The sequence below is a fragment of the Piliocolobus tephrosceles genome, chromosome 1 (assembly GCF_002776525.5).
Source record: "Piliocolobus tephrosceles isolate RC106 chromosome 1, ASM277652v3, whole genome shotgun sequence".
NCBI lineage: Eukaryota > Metazoa > Chordata > Mammalia > Primates > Cercopithecidae > Piliocolobus > Piliocolobus tephrosceles.
The window spans coordinates 179592997-179615856 of record NC_045434.1 but is presented as its reverse complement, the minus strand read 5'-3'; the positions used below and the strand labels follow the sequence as shown (position 1 = coordinate 179615856).

The following is a 22860-nucleotide window of genomic DNA, read 5'->3' as shown; positions in this document are numbered from 1 at the left end:
AAAAAAAAAAAAAAAAAAGAGCGTTAATTGGCTCACAGTCCTGCAGGCTGTACAGGAAGCATAGAGGCTTCCGCTCCGCTCCTGGAGAGGCCTGAGGAAGGTTTCAGTAATAGTGGAAGGCACGTAGGGGAAGCAGGCCTGTCTTACATGGCCAGAGTAGCAAGAGAGAGAAGAGGCAGGTGCCACACACTTTTTTTTTTGAGACGGAGTTTCACTCTTGTTGCCCAGGCTGGAGTGCAATGGTGCAATCTTGGCTCACTGCAACCTCTGCCTCTGGGGTTCAAGCAATTCTCCTGCCTCAGCCTCCAGAGTAGCTGGGATTACAGGCATGCACCACCATGCCCGGCTAATTTTGTATTTTTAGTAGAGACAGGGTTTCGTCATGTTGGTCTGGCTGGTCTTGAACTCCTGACCTCAGGTGATCTGCCCGCCTTGGCCTCCGAAAGTGCTGGGATTACAGGCGTAAGCCACCGCGACTGTCCCAGATTCTTGCACTTTTTTGTAGGGCTAACAGTTTTCAAATAAACACAACTTACATTTTTTTTGTTTTGTTTTGAGACAGAGTCTTTTTTTTTTTTTCTGAGACAGACAGCCCAGGCTGGAGGGCAGTGGCGTGATCTTGGCTCACTGTAACCTCCACTTCCTGGGTTCAAGTAATTCTAGCACTTCAGCCTCCTGAGAAGCTGGGATTATAGGCATGTACCACAACACCTGGTTAATTTTTATATTTTTAGTAGAGACAGAATTTCACCATGTTGGCCAGGCTGGTCTCGAACTTCTGGCCTCAAGTGATCCACTCACCAAGGTCTCCCAAAGTGCTGGGATTACAGGCATGAGCCACCATGCCTGGCTGACATAACTTACTTTTTTTTTTTTTTTTTTGTGATGGAGTCTCACTCTGTCACCCAGGCTGGAGTGCAGTGGCGCAATGTCAGCTCACTGCAACGTCTGCCTCCCAGTTCAAGCGATTCTCCTGCCTCAGGCTCCTGAGTAGCTGGGACTACAGGCATATACTACCATGCTCAGCTAATTTGTGTATTCTTAGTAGAGACAGGGATTCACCATGTTGGGCAGGATGGTCTCGATCTCCTGACCTTGTGATCCGCCCGCCTTGGCCTCCCAGAGTGCTGGGATGACAGGTGTGAGCCACTGAACCCGGCCACAACTTACCTTTAAAAGTCATTCTTTTTTTTTTCTTTTTTGACTCTTGCTCTGTCACCCAGGCTGGAGTGCAGTGGCACGATCTCAGCTCACTGCAACCTCCGCCTTCCAGGTTCAAGCTATTCTCTTGCCTCCAACTCGAGTAGCTGGGATTACAAGCGTGCGCCACCATGCCCGGCTAATTTTTGTATTTTTAGTAGAGATGGGGTTTCACCATATTGGCCAGGCTGGTCTCAAACTCCTGACCTTAAGTGATCCACCCACCTCAGCCTCCCAAAGTACTGGGATTATAGGTGTGAGCCACTGTGCCCAGCCTAAAAGTCATTCTTATATTGTTTCTAACATTCTTGTTTCATAATTAAAATGTAAGGAACCATAAGCTCTCTATAAAATGCTGTATCATCACAGACAATCGCTCCTTTGGAACAGACTTTTCCTGCTAAACAAACAGAATGAGAACATTGAGGGCTACTGTAACATTTATTGTAGTGAAAATCAAAAATGTACATGACCAAAAAAATGTGACTAGTGAATGAATATAGTCTCCGCATAAGATGGACTATCATGCAGCCATAAACAATTATGTTTTCAAATAAAACTGAAGACATGAGAAAAGGCTCATGATACTAATGTTAGCTAAAAAATGATGACAGGGCTGGGCATAGTGGCTCACACCTGTAATGCCAGCACTTTGGGAGGCCAAGGTGGTAGGATCGCTTGAGCCCAGGAGTTTGAAATCAGCCTGGGCAACACAGTGAGACCCCATCTCTACAAAAAATAAAAACAACAGGTGGGTGTGGTAGTGCACACCTGTAGTTCCAGCTATTTGGGAGGCTGAGGCGGGAGGATCACTTGAGCCCAGGAGGTCAAGGCTGCAGTGAGCCATGATCACATCACTGCACTGCAGCCTGGACAACAAAGTGAGACCCTGTCTCAAAAATAAAAATAAAAAAAGGTGATAAAAAATGCATACACAATATAACACCAAATTAGATCAAAAAAATTATATACGGAAGACTATCTAAACTGGTTTTCTTAAGGTGGCAGTATTACAAATGATTACTTTTTGTTTTATACTTATCTACATTTCTACAATGTTATACAATGAACATTTATTACTTCTGTAATGTAATTAGAAAACAACCTTAGCAATGTCATTTTAAAAAAACGAAAGAATGCATGCCTGTAGTCCCAACTACTCAGGAGGCCGAGACTGGAGAGTCTCTTGAGTCTAGGAATTTGAGGTTACAGTGAGCTATGATCAAGCCACTGCACTCTAGCCTGGGTGACAGAGCAAGACTCTGTCTCTAAAATAAATTTTAAAAGAAAGAAAGAAGGGGATAAAGTTTTTTTCACCATATGGGGTTGAGTCTCAAGATCCTTGAAGTCGGCCTCCTTTACTCCAGACATGGTTTGGTAATAGTCTAGGTTCTGCCGCATCTCCATGTGCTCAGGATTGCCCACGAAGAAGGTGTGTGCTGCAGCGACAGCTTTCTCCAACTTGTTGATCTAAGAACGAAGCATTGGAAGGTAATGCTCACATCCAAACTCTGAATGTTTGTGTCCACATGAGCAGTCTACATAAACAGGAAATCCCTGCTCCCCGAGCCCTCCACTCAGCATGCCCAGCCCTGCCAGCCCCAAGAAGCACACCTATTGTAGGAACTACCCACCAGAGATTAGGAGCACAGTGCCCTGGGCAGATTTGTAGCTCTTTCCCAAGTCAGATTTAGGGGTTCCCCAGATTATAGGAAGTAGCAATGTTCTATTTTAAAACAAAGGTCATATTGTATGGGGAGTGCTGTGAAAGACTGACTGCCCATATGATATGTTTTCATGCTGGGTGCGGTGGCTCACATCTGTAATCCCAGCATTTTTAGAGGCCGAGGCAGGTGGATCACTTGAGCTCGGGTGTTCGAGACCAGACTGGGCAACATGGTGAAACCCTGTCTTTACAAAAAATACAAAAATTGCACGGTACTTTATGTCTGTAGTCCCAGTTATTCTGCAGGCTAAGGTGGGAGGATCACTTGGGCCTGGGAGGCAGAGGTTGCAGTGAGCCGAGATGGTGCCACAGCATTCCAGTTTGGGTGACAGAGCAGGACCCTGACTCAAAAAAAAAAAAAAAGAAAAAAAGAATACATATATATATTTCATGATTCAAATGTAATGCCTGACCTGAAAACATTCTGTGGCTTCAAGGATTTAGGGGTAGAGAAAAAAGAGCAGCTAACAGACCATGCCTAAGAATTTTCCTAGAATTTTTTTTTTTTTTTTTTTGCATAAAATAAAATGAAGCATTCTTGAGACATTTAGGGAAAATGTGGATGGCTAGAAATTCCTTTACTAAGTCCAGACATGTATTTTCTGACTCAAAGCTCAGGCTCATGAGGTTCAAACAAATAGGTCTAAGAAATCTGAGGGGTTGGTCGGGGGCGGCAGTTTGCGCCTGTAATCCCAGCAGTTTGGGAGACCAACGGGGGCAGATCACTTGAGGTCAGGAGTTTGAGACCAGCCTGGCCAACATGATGAAACCCCGTCTCTACTAAAAATACAAAAATTAGCTGGGAGTTGTGGTGCACACGTGTAATCCCAGCTACTTGGGAGGCTGAGGCAGGAGAATCGCTTGAACCAGGGAGGTGGAGGTTACAGCAAGCTGAGATCACCGCACTGCACTCCAGCCTGGGTGACAGAGTGAGACTCCATCTCAAAAAAAAAAAAAAGAAATCCAAGGGGGAGAAAGAAATAGGCTACAGACCACAACAATGCCCACAGCAATGGACTCCAGCATATCAAAGTAACACAGGTTTCATATTATAGAATCCAACCAAATAAATCACTGATGATCTAGTAATTAACTGTGTGGACACTGGTATCAATGAGACCGGCCATGGCCGGGCACAGGGGCTCACGCCTGTAATCCCAGCACTTTGGGAGGCTCAGGTGGGCGGATCATGAGGTCAGGAGTTTGAGACCAGCCTGACCAACATGGTGAAACCTCATCTCTACTAAAAATACAAAAAATAGCTGGGCGTGGTGGCATGCGCCTGTAATCCCAGCTACTCAGGAGGCTGAGGCAGGACAATCGCTTGAACCCAGGAGGCGGAGGTTGCAGTGAGCTGAGATTGCACCATTGCACTCTAGCTTGGGCAACAAGAGTGAAACTTCATCTCAAAAAAAAAAAAAAAAAGAAAAGAGGGTCAGCTGTGGTGGCTCATGCCTGTAATCCTAGCACTTTGGAGGCCGAGGAGGACGGATCACAAGGTCAGGAGATTGAGACCATCCTGGCCAATATGGTGAAACCCCATCTCTACTAAAAATACAAAAATTAGCTGGATGTGATGGCATGTGCCTGTAATCCCAGCTACTCGAGAGGCTGAGGCAGAAGAATCATTTGAACCAGGAAGTCAGAGGTTGCAGTGCGCCAAGATCGCTACTGCACTCCAGCCTGGCAACAGAGCAAGACTCTGTCTCAAAAAAAAGAAAAAGAAAAAGAAAAGAGACCGGCCGACAGCAAATCTGGGCTTAATGACTCAATGACTGGCTGGGCAGTAGACAAGATATTTAAAGTTTACTTTCTAAACTCAGTTTCCCTCATCTATCATCTGGAGATAGCATTCTCTAGCTATCTCCTAGCATTGTTGAGAGTTCAAAGAGATAATATACATGCAGCCTGTAATACATGGTGCTGGGCACAGATCAAGTGCTCCATAAATTTTAGATGGTATGATTAATATGCTAAGAAAACTTATTTCCTTATCACTGGTACTAGTAAAGGCACACTAAAGGAGTCAGCCCTGGTTAGGTGACCCAAGGTAAATAACTCCCCATCTCTGTACCTCAGTTTCTTTAACTGTAAAATTAGAAATTTTCTCAGGTCTGTCCCTTTTATGGAATTACTCTCTTATATCTTTCAGCACTGCTCCTGCCTGTCTCTGTTCTCCCTCATGTCCTCACTCCTCTCTCCATCCCCAGCCTTCTTTACTCCCTAAGCACTGAGGTACTTAACTTCCTCTCTTGTGGACAAATGCCTGTCTCCTAATCGTGTGCCACCAGTTTCTCCTTCTTCCAAGGCTCATTCACCATGGTTTCCAGAATGAGCGTTTTAAAACCCAAATCTGAGGATGGCTCCCTGTAGTCCACAGAATTCTCTTCCAAATCTGGCCTCACTGACCATTTGAGCCTCCTCTCCTACTACTCCCCACACACACCTTGACATTGCAATCACAATTCATTTTTTTTCCTGAATACATCATGCTTTGGTTCTACTTTTCCCTCTATCTGGAGGAGCCTTCCTTCCTCTCCCCCTGGCAATACTTAGAACAGGTTTCAATATTACCTCTTCTTTGAAGTCTAATTTCTCTGAGATAAAGCTAAAGTCTCCCTCCTTTGTGCTCCCACAGCCCTAAGTATATGCCCTTGCAGTATCCCTTACTACAGTAACTCTTAACATCAAAGCAAGACAAAGCAAAGACGTTAGTCGAGCATTTAAGTACCTGTACAAGAACTGGAATGCAGTAGGCATGCAATACATGTTTGTCAAATAATTTTAGAAAGTGCTATGATGAAGCGACATAACCAAAGACATAATGCAATTATTTTGATGTCAAGTCCAGCGCTCTTCCGAGTAATTAGGAAAAATGAAGGGAACTGTGTAGGCAGAATGCTGTGGAGGGGTGGAAATCTGAGGTCCCCAAGAGTCTCTCAGTCTCTCCTTAGGTCGAATCGAAGGTCTCTTAAACTACAGATATAACAGATATAATGCACAGGTCTTTCTCCCCCAACCCCCAATACAGCGGGACTAATAACAGCATCTACCTGACAGGATATTGTGAAGATTAGGGCAAATGCGTTAATAAAGGCAAACTGCTTAAAATAGTGCCTGAAGTACGTGCTGGCCATCATCATCGTCATCATCTTCATCGTCACCATCATCACCACCAAACAAGCCTGGAACGCTCCAAGCCCAAGTATACACTTGAAAACATGTCATTCTGGCATTCCTAAAAATACTCATGTTCTTTGTAAACCTGACAGACTAGCCAGAGGGTCCCCCCCGACAGGCAGGGCCAGGCAGCCCCTGCTGGCGACGTGGCAACCTCACATCCTGAAACAGAGCTGCTGAATCAAACAGCAGGAAAAGCACCACTGGAAAACCAACCGGAAGGAAGATATTGTAGACCGCTACTAGCTTCTCAGTCGGACACTTAAAATGACATTAGGATGGGAGACCCAAACTGCCGCTTTAATTCCCTCCACGAGATTTCCCAGGGAACAAAATGGCCATGAGTTTTGCTTGGCCTGTGCCTTAACCTCAGGCTGGACCTCTGGGGTTAGCAACTGCCCATGCGAACTGGGCGAGGAAGGTCTCCTGCCAGAGAGCAGCTTTCCCCGGCTCCGAGGAGAGCTTCCCAGCCAGGAGGCCACCTTCCCCTCCCTGCGGACACTTCCCCGATCCCCCTGGCTCCCCAGGTCCCCTGCAACACTCCTCTCCCCAGAAGGACCCCGGCCGCCCGGCTCCGGGCTGGTCTGCACCTTGAAGTAGGCGACCTGCAGGTAGTTGTAGGGGCTCCGCTTGCGGAACTCCAGCTCCATCTCTTCGCTGAGCGAGTGGGCGGCCGGCGGCCCGAGGCAGCCGCGCAGGCAGGCGGCGCGGCGCAGGAGGCCCCCGAAGAAGCTCAGGTCGCGCAGGGCTGCGGCGCCCGAGGCCTGGGCCGGGCTGGGGAGCGATTCGGGGTCCAGCTCCCACGGGAAGTCAGCGGCACATCGGGTGCGGCAGCGCAGGCGAAGGGCGCGAAGGGCAGCCCGGGAGCGCAGCGCCCGTTCCATGCTCAGGACCACCCCGGGCCAGTCCCCGCGCGCATAGGCTGCGGTCCCCTCGGCGAAGAGCAGATCAGGCGTCACCACGCCCCATCCTGCCTCGGACTCGACCTCGGCTTGGGAGGCAGCGGCCACGACAGCCAGCAGTGTGGTCAGCAGCTTCAACGCGCGTGCAGCCATCGCCTCCTCAGACCTAACGGGACCGATACCCACTCGACACGGAGGCCGGAGTCCCACCCCCGGAGAAGGCCCGCCCTCGGGCGAAGCCCCACCTCCCAAGCTGGGCGGCGCATGCCCACGAGGCTTGCACCGCCTCTTTTCCTTTCAGTCAACTCTGATCCCCCCCCACCGGCCCTCAGCGAATTCCGGCGCGTCAGCCGGAGCCCCGCCTCCGAGCTCAGGCCTTGCTCAGTCGCTTTGACGCCCAGTGGACAACCAATACGGAAGCTCCGCCCACGCACCTTTATGCGCAGGCTCTCCCGACTCGCACCGCCCAGGGAGTGGGGAGGATAAGTCCCTGTCATGGAGGACGCCGCAGCGCTCGGGAGGACCGAGGGAGTCCCTGAAAGGCAAGGACCGCAGCCAGCTGCAGGCCAGGGAGGTATGCGGGGCGGGAGTCAGCAAGGGGAAGTCAGCCCCCGCGAGGCAGCCGGTCTCGGGGCTCCGCGGGAGGCCGAGGGCGGGAGCTCACGGCCTGTGTTCCTGGCTGTGTGTCGCAGGAGCCCTGGTGGAGCTCACCCCGACCCCCGGCGGCCTGGCCCTGGTGAGCCCCTACCACACCCACCGGGCCGGGGACCCCTTAGACCTCGTGGCGCTCGCAGAGCAGGTGCAGAAGGTGAGGAGGCGCGACCGGGGCAGCGAATAACCGTCTTCGTTCACGTTGTGCTCTGCGTCTTTCGGCTCAGACCTCACTACCACCTAGGGTGGGGGTGGCAATTGCTCTTGTCTCCATTTTACAGACGAGTAAAGCCGACTGTCATTGTGAGTTGGTGGCCTGACTCCAATGACCTTCTGGGACCAAAAGCTCCTCTAACTGCAACTTGAGTGCCCATAATCTCCCTTCGTAGGAAGGTTTACACAACACGTTAGCGTTCATTATTTCATTTGCACTTTAGGACAGCCTTGTGAGGTGGGCAGTACAGAGTTATTCTTCCCATTTGACAAAGAAAAGTTCCCCAGGAAGTTTCAAGGTCCGCGTATTTTAAGCTGCTTCCCATAAGATCTTTGTTAACTGAGAGTTTAAACATCTAGCAGGGCAAGGACTCCAAGTTTAGTCCTTATTAAACAGTATTCCCAAGCCCAGTGCTTTTATATGGATGGCCAAAATAAGTCAAATAAGGAGGAAATGTGAAATAATGGAAAAAACACTGAAAGTTTGGACACGTGAGTATTAATCCCACTTTTGACACACACTTGCAGTGCGACTTCAAGCAGATTACTTCTCTCTGAACCTCAACTATTTTATCTGTGAAGTCAAAAGTTTGAAGTAGGAGAGCTCCAAGATCTAAAGCTTTGTCATTATTCAATGAAAAACCAGATTCCTTCTTATCTCTTGTTAAGACTTCCAGTTGTACACCCTCTTCAGTGTGCACAGATGGAGGGTCTTGCTGTTTTAAAGATTATGATGGCCCCTTATCCCTGTATACACTATCAGATTTGGCCTTGATTATGTTCCAAGGTCTTTGCTTTGCTCAAAATTATTTAATGTGCTCAAATTCCTTCACGTCTTTCTTTTTCCCAATGATCCTAGAAATCCTTCGAATCCGTTTTTTTTTTTAATTAAGAAAAATTCAGATACGTAGGAAAGCTGTTTTAATTCAGAACTTGTGCTTTCTTCTTTTTGAAGAACTGGGGAGCAAAGTGCAACTTTTATGGATTAAGAGAATGTGCTAATCAGATCACTATTATCGAGAGGGAGGTTGATAGGGACAGAATCTTGTGCACACAACATACTCATGTGCTATCAAATGACTATCACGTTTGTTACAATGACCTAAACAGATGGAATAAAGAACAGTTTTTGCCTTTCATCCTATAATCTTGTGAAATACAGAAGATGCATTATTATGCTGCCTCTGTTTCCCCAATACAATCTGTATTTGAGAAGCTGAAGAAAAAAAAAACTTTAGAGACAGACAAATTGAATCAAACATATTTACTATCTAAAATGTACTTTTTGGCTAGGTGCCATGGTTCACATCTGTAATCCCAGCACTTTGGGAGGCCAAGGTGGGTGGATCATTTGAAGTCAGGAGGTCGAGACCAGCCTGGCCAACATGGTGAAACCCCGTGTCTACTAAAAGGTGTAGTGGCTCACGCCTGTAGGCCCAGCTACTAAGGAGGCTGAGGCGTGAGAATCGCTTGAGCCCAGGAGATAGAGGTTGCAGCAAGTCGAGATTGCACCACCGCACTCCAGAATCAGCGACAGAGTGAGACTCTTAAAAAAAAAAAAAAAAAATGAGGCTGGGTGTGGCGACTCACGCCTGTAATCCTAGCCCTTTGGGAGGCTGAGGCAGTAGGATTGCCTGAGCTCAGGAATTGGAGACCAGCCTGGGCAACATGGTGAAACCGTGTCTCTACTGAAATACAAAAAATTATCTGGGCTTGGCGGTGTGTGCCCGTAGTCTGAAGCTACTCTAGAGGCTGAGGCAGGAGAATTGCTTCAACCTGGAAGGCAGAGGTTACAGTGAGCCAAGATCACACCACTGCACTCCAGCCTGGGGGACAGAGCGAGTCTTAAAAAAAAAATTAAAAAAGGAACGGAGAGGGCAGGTCCAGTGGCTCATGTTTGTAATCACAGCACTTTGGGAGGCCAGGGCGGGCAGATCACGAGATCAGAAATTCAAGACCAGCCTGGCCAACATAGTGAAACCCCATCTCTACTAAAAATACAAAAAATTAGCCGGGCGTGGTGTTAGGCGCCTGTAATCCCAGCTACTCAGGAGGCTGAGGCAAGAGAATCACTTGAACCCGGGAGGCAGAGGTTGCAGTAAGTGGAGATTGTGCCACTGTACTCCAGCCTGGGCGACAGAGTGAGACTCCGTCTCCAAAAACAAAAAAGTATTTTTTTAGCAGGACTCACCCAGGTATTGGTGTGTGTTCAGAAAGCTCAGGAGGCCTGGTGTTAAGGCATGAATTTTGGAATCAGACTGACCTGTGTTCAGATCCTTTGCTGTTTATTATCTGTGAAACCTTGGACAGGTTGCCTCATGTCTGTGAGTCTTAATTGCTAAAATGAGAAAGTGAGGTTATCATCTCCAACTTCATAAAGGTGTTGTGAGAAGTAAATGAGATGAATGTAAAGGGCCTCAGAGTAGTTGAGGCTAGGGTTAGTGCTTAGTAGTTGTAGGTACTTTTCTCTTCCTTTATTTTTTATGAGGCTCTTTTGTTTTTAAGTTGTTCATGAAATATTTTGCATTTTTTGTTTCTTTTTTCCTTTTTTTGGACCTCAGCCTAATCCATATTTTGCATTTTATATTAACTCTTCAAAATATAAATTCAAATTTTGTTTACGAGATTTACTGCTAGCACCTTAAGAAAAGGGAGGGTTATTATAACGCTACCCCTAACCTGGAACTACCTTAGCTCTAGAAATACCTACTCTCTCTTTGGCCATATATGGCCCCTCCTTTCTTTCTTTCTTTTCTTTTTTTTTTTTTTTTTTGAGACGGAGTTTCACTCTTGTTGCCCAGGCTGGAGTGCAATGACGCCATCTTGGCTCACAGCAACCTCCGCCTCCCAGGTTCAAGCAATTGTCCTGCCTCAGCCTCCCAAGTAGCTGGGATTATAGACATGTGCCACCACGCCTGGCTAATTTTGTATTTTTAGTAGAGACAGGGTTTCTCCATGTTGGTCAGGCTGGTCTCAAACTCCCAACCTCCCATGATCCACCAGCCATGGCCTCCCAAAGTGCTGGGATTACAGGTGTGAGCCACTGTGCCTGGGCTTTCATTCTTGGAACAAAATGCAACTTCTTTTACCGTGGGCTACAAGACGGCACGATCTGGTCTCTGCTCTCTTTTTTAACCCCGTTCTACACATTGTCTATCACTAACTACTCTTCAACTGCACTGGCCTCAAATGCCTGCAAACTTTTTTTTCCCAGCTTTTCGCATGGTCGGTCCTCTCATTTAGACCCAAGTCTAATGTTATAACCTCAGTGAGGCCTTCTTGTCTGAAGAAGGCCTTACCCTACCCCATCCAAATGACAGTATTATTAAATTGAATTCAAATACTTCTAGGCTACATATACTTTCCAATTCCCCACCACTCCCTATTATTAAACTTGATAAAAATGAAGTAGCTTTTCTACTTATTTGTTATCTTTAACCTGCTTCTACCACATAATTGTGATTATTTCCTTCATAATAGTGCATTGTTATTATGAGTACATATAATATTAACTTTAATCATGTTTACTTTTTGGTATCTATTACTCACTGGAGCTGTGCTTTAAAATATGGTACCCACTAGCAACATTATGTCTGTTAAGCACTTGTGTTATGTTGTTAGTGTGGCTGAGGAACCGAATTTTATATTTTATTTGATTTTAATTCATTTGAATTTAAAAACAATAATTACTTCAAGTATTGGAACTCAAGTATATTGGAACAATTTGAGTATGTGAATCAACTTTTTCACATATAAATTTTATTAAGTCTGCAGATGAAGTATTTCTGATGAAAATTAGCATCTAAATTGAGATGTGCTGTGAGTACAAAATAAACACTATATTTTGAAGGCTTAATATCAAATGCAAAATATGGATTAGACTGCAAAGGACCAAAAAAAGAAACAAAAACAAACAAAAAATACAAAATATTTCATTAACAACTTAAAAATAGTGATTACATGTTAAAATGAACATGTTTTTGATATATTAGGTTAAGTAAAATGTGTTAGCTGGAGCACGGGGGCTCATGCCTGTAATCTCAGCACTTTGGGAGGCTGAGGCAGGCATATTACTTGAGGCCAGGAGTTCGAGGCCAGCCTGGCAAACATGGCCAAACCCTGTCTCTACTAAAAATACAAAAATTAGTCGGGCATGGTGACACATGCCTGTGGTGCCAGCTACTCAGGAGGCTGAGGTATGAGATTCGCTTGAACCCAGAAGGCGGAGTTTGCAGTGAGCCACTGCACCACTGCACTCTAGCCTCTGTGACAGACCGAGACTCTGTCTCAAAAAAAAAAAAAAAAAGTATTGTTAGAATTAATTTACTGTTAATGTGGCTACTAGAAAATTTGAATTTAAAATTTTATATGCAATTTGCCTCATATTTCTGTTAAACTGTATTAGACTTGACTTGCCATCTTAAAGGCAGGGATTTCTCTTTCCTGTTAACCAGTACACCCAGTGCCTAGTGTGGTGTCTGACACACAGTAGCTGCCTAATATACATCTGTGGGACAGAGAAATGACTCAGTTTACTTGTATGGTTTCTGTTCACTCCTAACACTGGTTTATACCTGAATTTTGCCTTAAGACTCCTCAACTAACCAACAAATTCTCTTTAATATTTCTTAGTTCAAGTTCTAGTTTAATTTCCTCATTTCTTTACCTTAATTGTGTATAATCAGCTTTCTGTAAAAGTAAGCTGGAAATTTTTGACAGATTTCTATTGCCTGAGTGGTAATCCTTCCCAGCACATGAATTGATCACATTAGTCTCTCCTAACTTTGAGAATTTGATCTATTTTAAGAAATGTCCTGGCTGGGCGCAGTGGCTCACACCTGTCTGTAATCCTAGTGCTTTGGGAGGCCAAGGTGGGTGGATCAGCTGAGGTCAGAAGTTCAAGACCAGCCTGGACAACATGGTGAAACCCTGCCTCTACTAAAAATATAAAAATTAGCTGGGCATGGTGGTGGGCATCTATAGTCCCAGCTACTCGGGTGGCTGAGCTTAGAGAATCACTTGACTCCAGGAGGCGCAGGTTGCAGTGAGCCAAGATCGTGCCATTGAGCTCCAGCCTGGACAATAAGAGCAAAAACTCTGTCTGAAAAAAAAAAAATTTCCATTGCCTTCAGTTGCACTTTGTGGCACATGACAGGCAGTCTTGTGTGCACATTATAACTCTGTTCAGGTCCACATCATAATGCAGTCTTTTAAAATACGTTTTAAGTAATAATTAGAAATGCACATATAAGTTAAAATTTAAGTAGTTGTGATGTAAATAACTGAGGAAATGGTCAGATTAACACATACTTTCTCCGTTCTGGGTGTGTGGGGGTCACATAGAAAAACCCGAATACTTTCTGTGTGTATCTAGATTTCTACCTTAGCAGATGATAAGGGCCAGATCACAAGTGTCTTTTAATTATTTAAAATCCATCCCTGATTTCACAAGGGTTTAAACATGAGAAAATGGAGACCTGAGAAATGTGTGGTGTTTGTTAGGTAACGAGCAGGAGGAAAAATGGATTGGTTGGAGGAGACGGTATGTTCAATATATTTGGTAGCAGGAGAGAGAGAAAGAGAGAAGGCATGTTGGAGAACTAAAGAAGTTCAGTGTAACTGCAGTTCATAGTGAAAGGGTGGAAAGCTATGGGAAATAGAAGAGAGCACTTAACTGTGGTGTGGAGTCATGTCAGGGTGGCCTTCTCATGACAGTGCTATCTGAGTGGGGCCTCGGGATGAGTGGGAGGCTATGGGGCAGTGGAGAGAATGGGAAAAATATTTTAGGCAGAAGCAAAATATTCACATAACCCTCTTCACTGGGATCCAGAAAAGAACATCATAGAAGTCTTTTCTTCTTTCAACCCACAGTTTAGTTTTCTCTCACCTGTAGGCTGATGAATTCATCCGAGCAAATGCCACCAACAAGCTGACAGTCATAGCTGAGCAAATCCAACATTTACAGGAACAAGCCAGGAAGGTAAGGAATGACTGTTAGACAGGCTTTCATTTTCTTTATTTAGTTCTCAAGATTGGCTGAACTTGTTTATAATCATTGTGACTTTTTATGTCTTTAGTACCTCCTAGAAATGTAGAGGTGTTGAATAAAATAGAAGGAATAAGCTTAAGAGGTTAAGTATAAGTTTTTGTTTGTTTGTTTGTTTGTTTGTTTTTGAGACAGAGTTTTGCTCTTGTTGCCCAGGCTGGAGTGTAGTGGCGTGGTCTCAGCTTACTTCAGCCTCCGCCTCCCGGGTTCAAGCGATTCTCCTGTCTCAGCCTCCCAAGTAGCTGGGATTACAGGTGCCCACCACCACACCCTGCTAACTTTTGTATTTTTAGCAGAGATGGAGTTTCGCCATGTTGGCCAGGCCTGTCTTGAACTCCTGACCTCAGGTGATCCGCCTGCCTCGGCCTCCCTTGTTTTGTTTTTTCCAGGAGAAGGTTTCATGAGGTAAAGCATTTTAACAGGGGAATATGTTTTCACTTATAAAAGAAATGTACTTAGCACAGAAAAATAGGAAAGAAACTTAAAAATTACCTGGAGTCATTAATGCTCAACATTTTGAAATATCTTTTTTTTTTTTTTTTTTTGAGATAGGGTATCATTGTATCACCCAAGCTGGACTGCAGTGGTGCCGTCTCAGCTCACTGTAACCTCTGCCCCCTGGGCTGACGTGATCCTCTTGCCTCAGCCTCCCACGTAGTTGGGAGTACAGGCATATGCCACCATACCTGGCTAATTTTTTGTATTTTTAGTAGAGACAGGGTTTTGCCATATTGCCCAAGCTGGTCTCCTGAGTTCAAGTGATCCACCTGCCATGGCCTCCCAAAGTGCTAGGATTACAGGCATGAATCACTGTGCCTGGCTTGAAATATAATTTTTTAAAGCCTTTTTTACAGCATAGCAGCATAGTCTAATTTTTGTTTCTTCTGAGTTATCTGGATCTTCAAAGTGATTCATTGCTACTGGGGACCAAGATCCTAAGCATTGAATGGTTTCCAAATTTTAATTGGGATGATCACTGAATATGGGTGCCCGTTATCTCCAATACCTAATTCGTTACATATCTGTGATTCATAGGTACTGGAAGATGCTCACAGAGATGCCGACCTGCACCATGTAGCTTGTAATATGGTGAAAAAACCTGGCAACATTTACTACCTCTATAAACGGGAGAGTGGTCAGCAGTATTTTTCCATCATTTCTCCAAAGGTAAGAACATACATTGTTTGCCCAAAAATCTACTCCAGCCTCTGAGAAATTCTTGGTATATGTGTGAAAATGTAGACATGGGGATTGGTATATGGTTTCTTAGAAAACTGGGGGTGATGTGAGCCCAGACATGACTATAAAAAATATAACTGTGCTTAAATTATTTCACTCATTTTCTCAAGGGAGGGATCTGATGTGTAAGGTAACTGCTTTCCAAAGACTGTTCTGACTGGTATGAAGTGAAAAGCCAAAAAGAGATTGTGGCATAATTAGGAAATGAGCTCAGTTTGTTTACCACCCACCCTGATGGGAACTGCCTCCTTTGCCCTCTCTAGGAATGGGGGACAAGTTGTCCACATGACTTCCTTGGTGCCTACAAGCTACAGCATGACTTGTCCTGGACTCCGTATGAGGACATTGAGAAGCAAGATGCTAAAATCGGCATGATGGACAAGTTGCTAAGCCAGTCAGTGGCCCTGCCTCCATGCACTGAACCCAACTTCCAGGGACTGACTCACTGAGAGTGGGCTCTGACAAACAGCTCTCACAGGACCCGGCTGTCACCTCCTTGTTGACCCCATTGTTATCTTGAGAATTGAGGACATGTAGGTGAATCACAGACTTCTTGGAAAGAGACCCTGTGTGAATGTAAATGCTGTCATTATGACTTTTAATTGGGATGGTAATAATCATTGAGACAGAGTCACTGTCTTTCGGGATCCTTTCTGGACCACAGGTACCCAAGTCAGTCAGTTTCAGAGTATTGGCCAATGTACTTTCCTTCTTCCTCTCCATCACTTCTTCCCTTAAGTTAAAGTGTTAGAGAAGACTTTCTTCTTCCCATAAAAACGTTGGTGGATCGTTTTCCAGAGAGAACTGTTTTCAGTCTTTTTTTTTTTTTTTTTTTTAATAACTGGTAGTATTTAACATTGGGGTGAGGCTGTCTCACACTTGGTGCAACTCCAGTTTAAAATTCATCTGGGAACGAGAATGTTGGGTAATAGAGGGTGATTAAAACCCGCCCCCTCCCCCAAAAAAAACCACTTGGCTTGGCTGGACCAGAGAGTGTGATTCTGGGATTGCTGTGCTGTTGATAAGGTTTGTCTTGCCCCTTTTGCCTTGCTGCCTTGCTAGAGTGAATGAGAATCTGAGGCAGCAGCAAAGGCCAGGTTTGGGGAGAGTCAACTTTGAAACTCACAAATTTTAGACTTGGAAGAGACGTTGGATGCTGCCACTAATCATTATAGAATCCACTGTGTAGTCTCCCAAGGAGGAGCTCCCAGGCTCAGCCACCTGCAGCAGAACAAACCCATTTAAATGACTACTTAAAAATACTGTGGAAGAGAGTATGGCAGTAGAGTGAGAAACAAGAAAAACAGCCAAATTGTTGACTGTGAGTTAACTCAGATTGAAATTCATTTTGACAAGAATTATTCAAGAACTTAAGGGCCTTTGGAAAAATTACTGTAGTTCTTATTCCGACTAGGCTGTTGTAGGACTCTACCTTCTTTCCTGTCTGTTTGGTGGAATTAGCTAAGTTTATGGATTATTTAGCATGGCTATAATCTATTGCAATATGCTGTAAAAGGATGGAGAGATGTGTCCTTGAGCTGACAATTGCCCAAGTTTCTCTCTGGGAATGGATGTTCCTTATGCTGATCTGCTTGGTAATACCCTCCCCCCTCCCCATTATTCATGGTCTGTCCTCATAAACTGCATTTCTTGTGAGCTGTAAATGGTCCACTTAAGGCCTCGCACAGGATGGGGCTAGAATCTAACAAGCTCACTCAGATGACACTTGGTCGCTCGGTTCACATGGGAATGTTCTTTGGACTCAGCTGCAGAGGTCTTTTGCTGGGGTGCTGCAGAGTTGGAGGGAAGAGACAGCAGTAGTACAGTAGTGGAGTCTGACTACAGAAAGTTTCCCAGGTTTTCAGAAGGGAAAACCTCACCTGCATGATGATGACACATTTTGAATAGGTACTTCATTAGTTATCAGATAAACAAATTACTACAAACTGAATGGTTTAAAGCAACACCCATTTATTTCAGAGCTTATAGGTTAGGAGTTCAGGCATCATTTCATTGGGTCCTGTGCTTCACGGTTTCTCTGAAACCCTGTAAGGCTGAAATCAAGTTATTGGTCAGGGCTGTTTTCATTTGAAGGCCTGACTGGGGAAGGATCTGCTCCCAAGCTCACTTATATTGTTAGCAGAATTTCTTTTCTTTCTTTTTTTTTTTTTTTTTTTTTGTTTTTTGAGACAGAGTCTCACTGTGTTGCCAGGCCTGAGTGCAGTGGCTCAATCTCAGCTTACCGCAACCTCCGCCTCCTGGTTCAAGCGATTCTCCTGCCAAATAGCTGGCATTACAAGCACATGCCACCATGCCCAGCTAATTTTTTTATTTTTAGTAGAGACAGGATTTCACCATGTTGGCCAGGAGGTCTCGATCTCTTGACCTCATGATCCACCTCCCTCAGCCTCCCAAAGTGCTGATGCTTGAGCCACCGGACCGGGCTTGTTGACAACCCTCAAGGGTTGCTGGCTTCAGGGGTTCCACTAGCTGACTGTTGGCTGGAGGTTGCCCTCACTTCTTGCCACATGAGCCTCTACAACATGGCAGCTTTCTTAAGCAAAGTAAGCAAAGATTAGAGCCTGCTAGCCAGATGGAAGTTATAGTCTCACAGAGGTGACATTTCATCATCTTTGCTGTAATCTGTTGGTTGGAAGCAAGTCACTAGGCCAGCCCATATTCAAGGGAGGGAGTTATACAAAGGCATGTATACCAGAAGGCAGACATCACTGAATCATTGAACAGATCCTAGAATCTATCTGCCACAGGGCTCAGTTGAGAAGAAGAAAGGAAAATTCTGGGTAAAAAAGGCAATATTACAAAGTGGTTAACTGTGATGGTGTCAAAGTCACAGATCTGCACTTGACTCTCAACTCTGACAAGACAACCTCCCAGCTGGCATTCCTGCTTCCTCCTCTATCCCCTCTCCAATCCATTCTGCATGCAGTCATCAGCTTGATCATTTGAAAATGCAAATCTCCCTCACTCTTGACATTTCCTAACCTCAAGAGCGGGACAGCAGTGATTGAAAAGAGAGAAACTTCCTTTTGTTCAGTAAGATGTACTCCCTGCACTGACCACCAAGGGGTGGCATTGCTCTTTCCTGGTTAAGCCAGTTACCACCCTTGGGAAGGGCTAGTGGCAATGTGAGGTGATTTGGGGGACCTCAGAATGGGAAACTAGGACCCAGTGATTATATACAGTAATCACTTTTCATTTACCCATCCATCCATTCACCTGATAATTTCATTAGTATGAAGTGTCTTCTAGGTTCCAGGTTCTGGGGAATAATAGAGCTGAATAAGAAATCACTATTTCCAAGGAGCTCACAGTATGGTAGGGAAGGAAACAAGTTAACAACTCCAAGATGCTCTAAGAAGGGGTGTGATAGAAGTACGTGTGGAATACTATGGAGCTCCGGGGAGGGGTTCCTTATTGAGCTTGGAGAATTTGGGAAGACTCTTGGAGGAGCTGATGCCTGCTTGGTGTGAAAACCATACAAGTTAGAACTTTCTGGAGGCTCCAATTACCCTTTCATAGGAAGTTTGTCTTTTGGGGGTTGGGGTTGGGTTCATTTTTGGATGGAGTTTATTTGTGAATGAAGAAAGGGACATCCATTTAAGCCATATCAACCAAAGCAGTCCTGGCCACAAGGAGGGGTGGAGTGAGATATGTCCCGGCTAGAAAATCATTGTGTCTAAAAGCTAGGAGATAGATGAAGAGGGGAAGGAAAAAACATTCCAGACAAAAAATAACATGGAAGGGACATTGACTAGAAGTGATACGACATGTAGGGAATTGCAGCCAGTTAAACAGGAGAATATGGACTGCGGGCTATGGGAGAAGAACTAATGGAAGGATTTGGGTAGGTTGGTAATATTGGCTGTTAGAAACATCATTTTGGCAGCAGAGGCTGGGTAGAGGGAAGACAGGAGCTTCCATCCCTAATCAAGGCAAGGGATGATGGGAGTCTGAACTAAGCAGTGGTAGAATGAGAGGGCCTGTATTTCACCAATTGCAAGGTGTACTTCTCCCCCCATTTTGGTATCTCAAACCTGGACACTTCTAAAAGTCAGTGGCATGTCACAGTTTAAGTGGCATTTTTTTCTTTCTTAGAGCTACATAAAAGGATCAAAACAGATAGCATCTTACATTTGATAAAGCATGGCACATTGAAAGTACAATCAATTGCCGTCTTGTTAATAAAATGTCGGATGAGAGGAAAGACTCTTAGATGATGCTTGAATTCAAGCATTTCTGGCTTGAGTGTCTGCAATGAATAGTGGGGATCCACTCAACAAAATTTGCAGGAGGAGGAGGACATCCCTGTTATTTTCCAGAATAATCAGTGATATTCTGTGATATTGATAATCCACCTCGTTGGCCCTTCCCAAGTTACTGGGTGTAATAGCTGACTGTAGCTCCCTTTCTCCACCCTAGTGCTCTGGAAGGAGGAAAGGAGAGCTGGCTTTCTGAAGTTATCAGTTCACAAACATGAAGAGTATTAGTGTTACAGATATAAAGATGATAAGTACTGTCTAGTGAGCCTTTATTCTGCTAAGTGTATCCATTATCTCTTTTAATCTTCACATAACCCACCATCGATGAGGTATATAGTATTCTTATGTTACAGAGCAGGAGCATCTCAAGAGATTCTGAAACTGGCCCATGGTTATACAGATGGGAAGTGGTAGAGGTCAGATTCAGACACAGTCCTGTTTGAGTCTGACCATAACCTTAATCCTGTTTGGGCCAATTAAGACAGTCATAAAGGATTTCACTATAGAGCTATAAAGAAGTTAAATCGGCCGGGCGCGGTGGCTCAAGCCTGTAATCCCAGCACTTTGGGAGGCCGAGGTGGGTGGATCACAAGGTCAGGAGATCGAGACCATCCTGGCTAACACGGTGAAACCCCGTCTCTACTAAAAATATTAAAAAAATTAGCCGGGTGTGGTGGCGGGCACTTGTAGTCCCAGCTACTCGGGAGGCTGAGGCAGGAGAATGGCGTGAACCCAGGAGGTGGAGTTTGCAGTGAGCCGAGATTGTGCCACTGCACTCCAGCCTGGGCGACAGAGCGAGACTCTGCCTCAAAAAAAAAAAAAAAAAAAAAGTTAAATCACAAAAGTGATAAAATAAGGTGTTTTTGTTTTTGTTTTTGTTTTGAGACAGTCTCACTGTGTTACTCAGGCTGGAGAGCAGTGGCTTAATCATAGCTTACTGCAGCCTTGAACCCCTGGGCTCAAGCGATCCTCCTGCCTTAGCCTCCCAAGTAGCTAGGAATACAGGTATGCACCAATACGTCCAGCTAATTAAAAAATTTTTTTTGTAGAGATGAGGACTCACCATGTTGCCCAGGCTAGTCTCATCCTGGCCTCAAGCAGAATAAGATGTTTATGTGAGATACTACCGGAGTAGTTCACTTGAGCGTTTAGTGATAGGTATGTAGAGGATGTATATCAAGGTATGTAGAGGATGTATATCAAGGCATAGAGAAGTTAAGTAACTTATTTAAGGTCATACAACTTATACAACTTATAAGCAACTGAGCCCATATCTCTGGCATTAAAGCCTGGATATAGAACTTTAAGGAGCTGGAGCTTGGGAGGAGGGAACTACAATGTGCCTGGAAAAATTTCATTTCTGTAGTCTTAAACGGCTTTTGATTGAGTGGAGCAGTCCGTACTTGAAAGCTTTTTTCTTCATTTTGATTTATACTATTATCATCTCCTGCTTTTCTCTACTTCACTGACTGTACCTTTTCTGTGTCCTGATCCTCCTCTTCCTGACATCTACATTCTGAGGCCAAGTTTGTGGCCCTCTCCTCTCTACTCCATCTCTACTCCTCCTCCATCTCTACTAAGTTGTCTAATCCATTCCCCAGGCTTCAAATGCTGTCCACACACTGCTGACTCGCATACATACCTCCAGCCCTCATCAGTCCCCAAGTTTCATGCACACTTGTTTGTCCAGCAGCCTTACTTGCTATCTCCACTTGACTTGTAGTCATTACAAATTTAACGTGTTCAAATCTAAACTCTTGAGTTCATCCCCAAAACCTGTTTCACCACCAGGCCTCTCTCTTTCCATCAGCACCTGTCTCACATTGTTATAGCAGCCAAGAACCCAAGTATTCTTGATTCTTCTTGTTCTCCCCATACCAGTCAGCAGTCCCAGCTCTGCCTTCAAAATGTATCCCAAATGTGACTGCTTCTCTTCTCCTCACCCGTTTCCCCCTTAGTCCAAGCCACCAACATGTCCAGCCTGGACAATGCAGTAATTCCTAACTTGTCTCCCTGCTTCCACAGAGATTGTCAACATCATCTTTTAAAACTACGAACAAGATCACACCTCTGTTAAAAAAAAAATCCCAGAGTTTCTCATTTCTCCCCTAGATTCTATGTGATCTGCCACTCTCAGGACTCAGCATGTTCCTGCTTTGCTGACCTTGCTGTTCTTCCCACACACCAAGCTCATTGCTGCTCATTTGCATTTGCTGTCTCATCTGCTTGGAGCATTGCCTCCAAGATCTTTGCAGGTTTGTGTCTTCTCATCCTTTAGGTCCTTGCTGAAATACCACTTCCCTGATTACCCTATCAGAAATACCAACCCTTCTCACGTTAAAGTGGTTCTGATTCTGCTTTGTTTTCCACAGCACTTAGCACAACCAGAAATGATGTGTGTTTTGCTTCTGTTTATAAGTTCTGTGATTATAAGTTCTGTGAGAACAGAGACTGTCTTTGTCTTGTTTCCTGCTGTCTCTAGCATCTAAAATAGTGCCTGGCGCATGATAAATACTCTTAATAATGAATAAGTAAGTGGGCCAGGCATGGTAGCTCATGCCTGTCATCCCAGCACTTTGGGAGGCCAAGGCAGGCAGATCATTTGAGGTCAGGAGTTTGAGACCAGCCTGGCCACCATGGTGAAACCCCCATCTCTACTAAAAATATAAAAATTAGTCAAGTGTGGTGGCGGGCACCTGTAATCCCGGCTACTCAGGAGACTGAGGCACAAGAATTGCTTGAACCTGGGAGGCGGAGGTTGTAGTGAGCCAAGATTGCGCCACTGCACTCCAGCCTGGGTGACAGAGTGAGACTCCACTTCAAAAAAGAAAAAAAAAAGAATAAATCAAGTAAATCAATGGACGGATATCTGTAGCTCTGTACCTATATCCTGCAAAGGATCCAAGTCAATGTAATTAATAGAAGTATAATGTGAGCCACATGTGTGATCTAAATTTTTTCAGTAGCTACATCAGAAAGTAAAAAGTGAAATTAACTTTAAGAATACATTTTATCACAGGGTGCAGTGGCTCATGCCTATAATCTCAGCAGTTTGGGACTCTGAGGCAGGAGGATCGCTTGAGTCTAAGAGTTCAAGACGAGCCTGGCCAACATAGGGAGATCTCATCTCTACAAAAAATACAAACATTAGCCAGGCATGGTGGCGTGTGCCTGTGGTCCCAGCTACGTGGGAGGCTGAGGTGGGAGGATTGCTTGAACCCAGGAGGTCAAGGCTGCTTTGAGCTATGATCATGTCACTGCATTCCAACCTGAGTGACAGAGTGAGACCCTGTCTCAATAAATAAATAAATACATTTTATCTAACCCAGCATATCCAAACTATTAGCATTTCAACAAATTACTAAAAAAAAATTATTTTACATTCTTTTTTAAACTAAGTATTCAAACTTTGGTATGTATTTT

At 44.8% G+C, this 22860-nt stretch overlaps 2 protein-coding genes across 3 annotated transcripts in view; one reads left to right on the top strand and one right to left on the bottom strand.

Moving 5' to 3' along the window:
* The window catches only part of P3H1 (prolyl 3-hydroxylase 1), a 20157-nt gene extending 12889 nt beyond the window's left edge, over positions 1 to 7268 (bottom strand). For both annotated transcript variants that reach the window (XR_002733501.2, XM_023221338.2), the window contains exons 1-2: positions 6697 to 7268; positions 2518 to 2670 (exon numbers count right to left, since the gene is read on the bottom strand). Coding sequence is in view for 1 of the 2 variants with exons in the window: in XM_023221338.2 (XP_023077106.1) it covers positions 2518 to 2670; positions 6697 to 7161 (618 nt within the window). In the remaining variant the exon portion in view is untranslated. The remainder of the gene's footprint in view (positions 1 to 2517; positions 2671 to 6696) is intronic.
* Positions 7269 to 7435: 167 nt separating this feature from the next.
* C1H1orf50 (chromosome 1 C1orf50 homolog) lies at positions 7436 to 16812 on the top strand. Its single transcript, XM_023221339.2, has 5 exons — positions 7436 to 7582; positions 7701 to 7816; positions 13766 to 13852; positions 14954 to 15085; positions 15421 to 16812. Exons 1-5 carry the CDS (start codon positions 7504 to 7506, stop codon positions 15604 to 15606), a joined length of 600 nt encoding a protein of 199 aa, XP_023077107.1. The 5' UTR covers positions 7436 to 7503; the 3' UTR covers positions 15607 to 16812.
* The last annotated feature ends 6048 nt before the right edge of the window (positions 16813 to 22860 follow it).

Coding starts and splice junctions, on each gene's coding strand:
- C1H1orf50 (XM_023221339.2), top strand. CDS start 7,504: ATGGAGGACGCCGCAGCGCTCGGGAGGACCGAGGGAGTCCCTGAAAGG. Junction 7,583..7,700: donor GCCAGCTGCAGGCCAGGGAG/GTATGCGGGGCG, acceptor TGTGTGTCGCAG/GAGCCCTGGTGGAGCTCACC. Junction 7,817..13,765: donor TCGCAGAGCAGGTGCAGAAG/GTGAGGAGGCGC, acceptor TCTCACCTGTAG/GCTGATGAATTCATCCGAGC.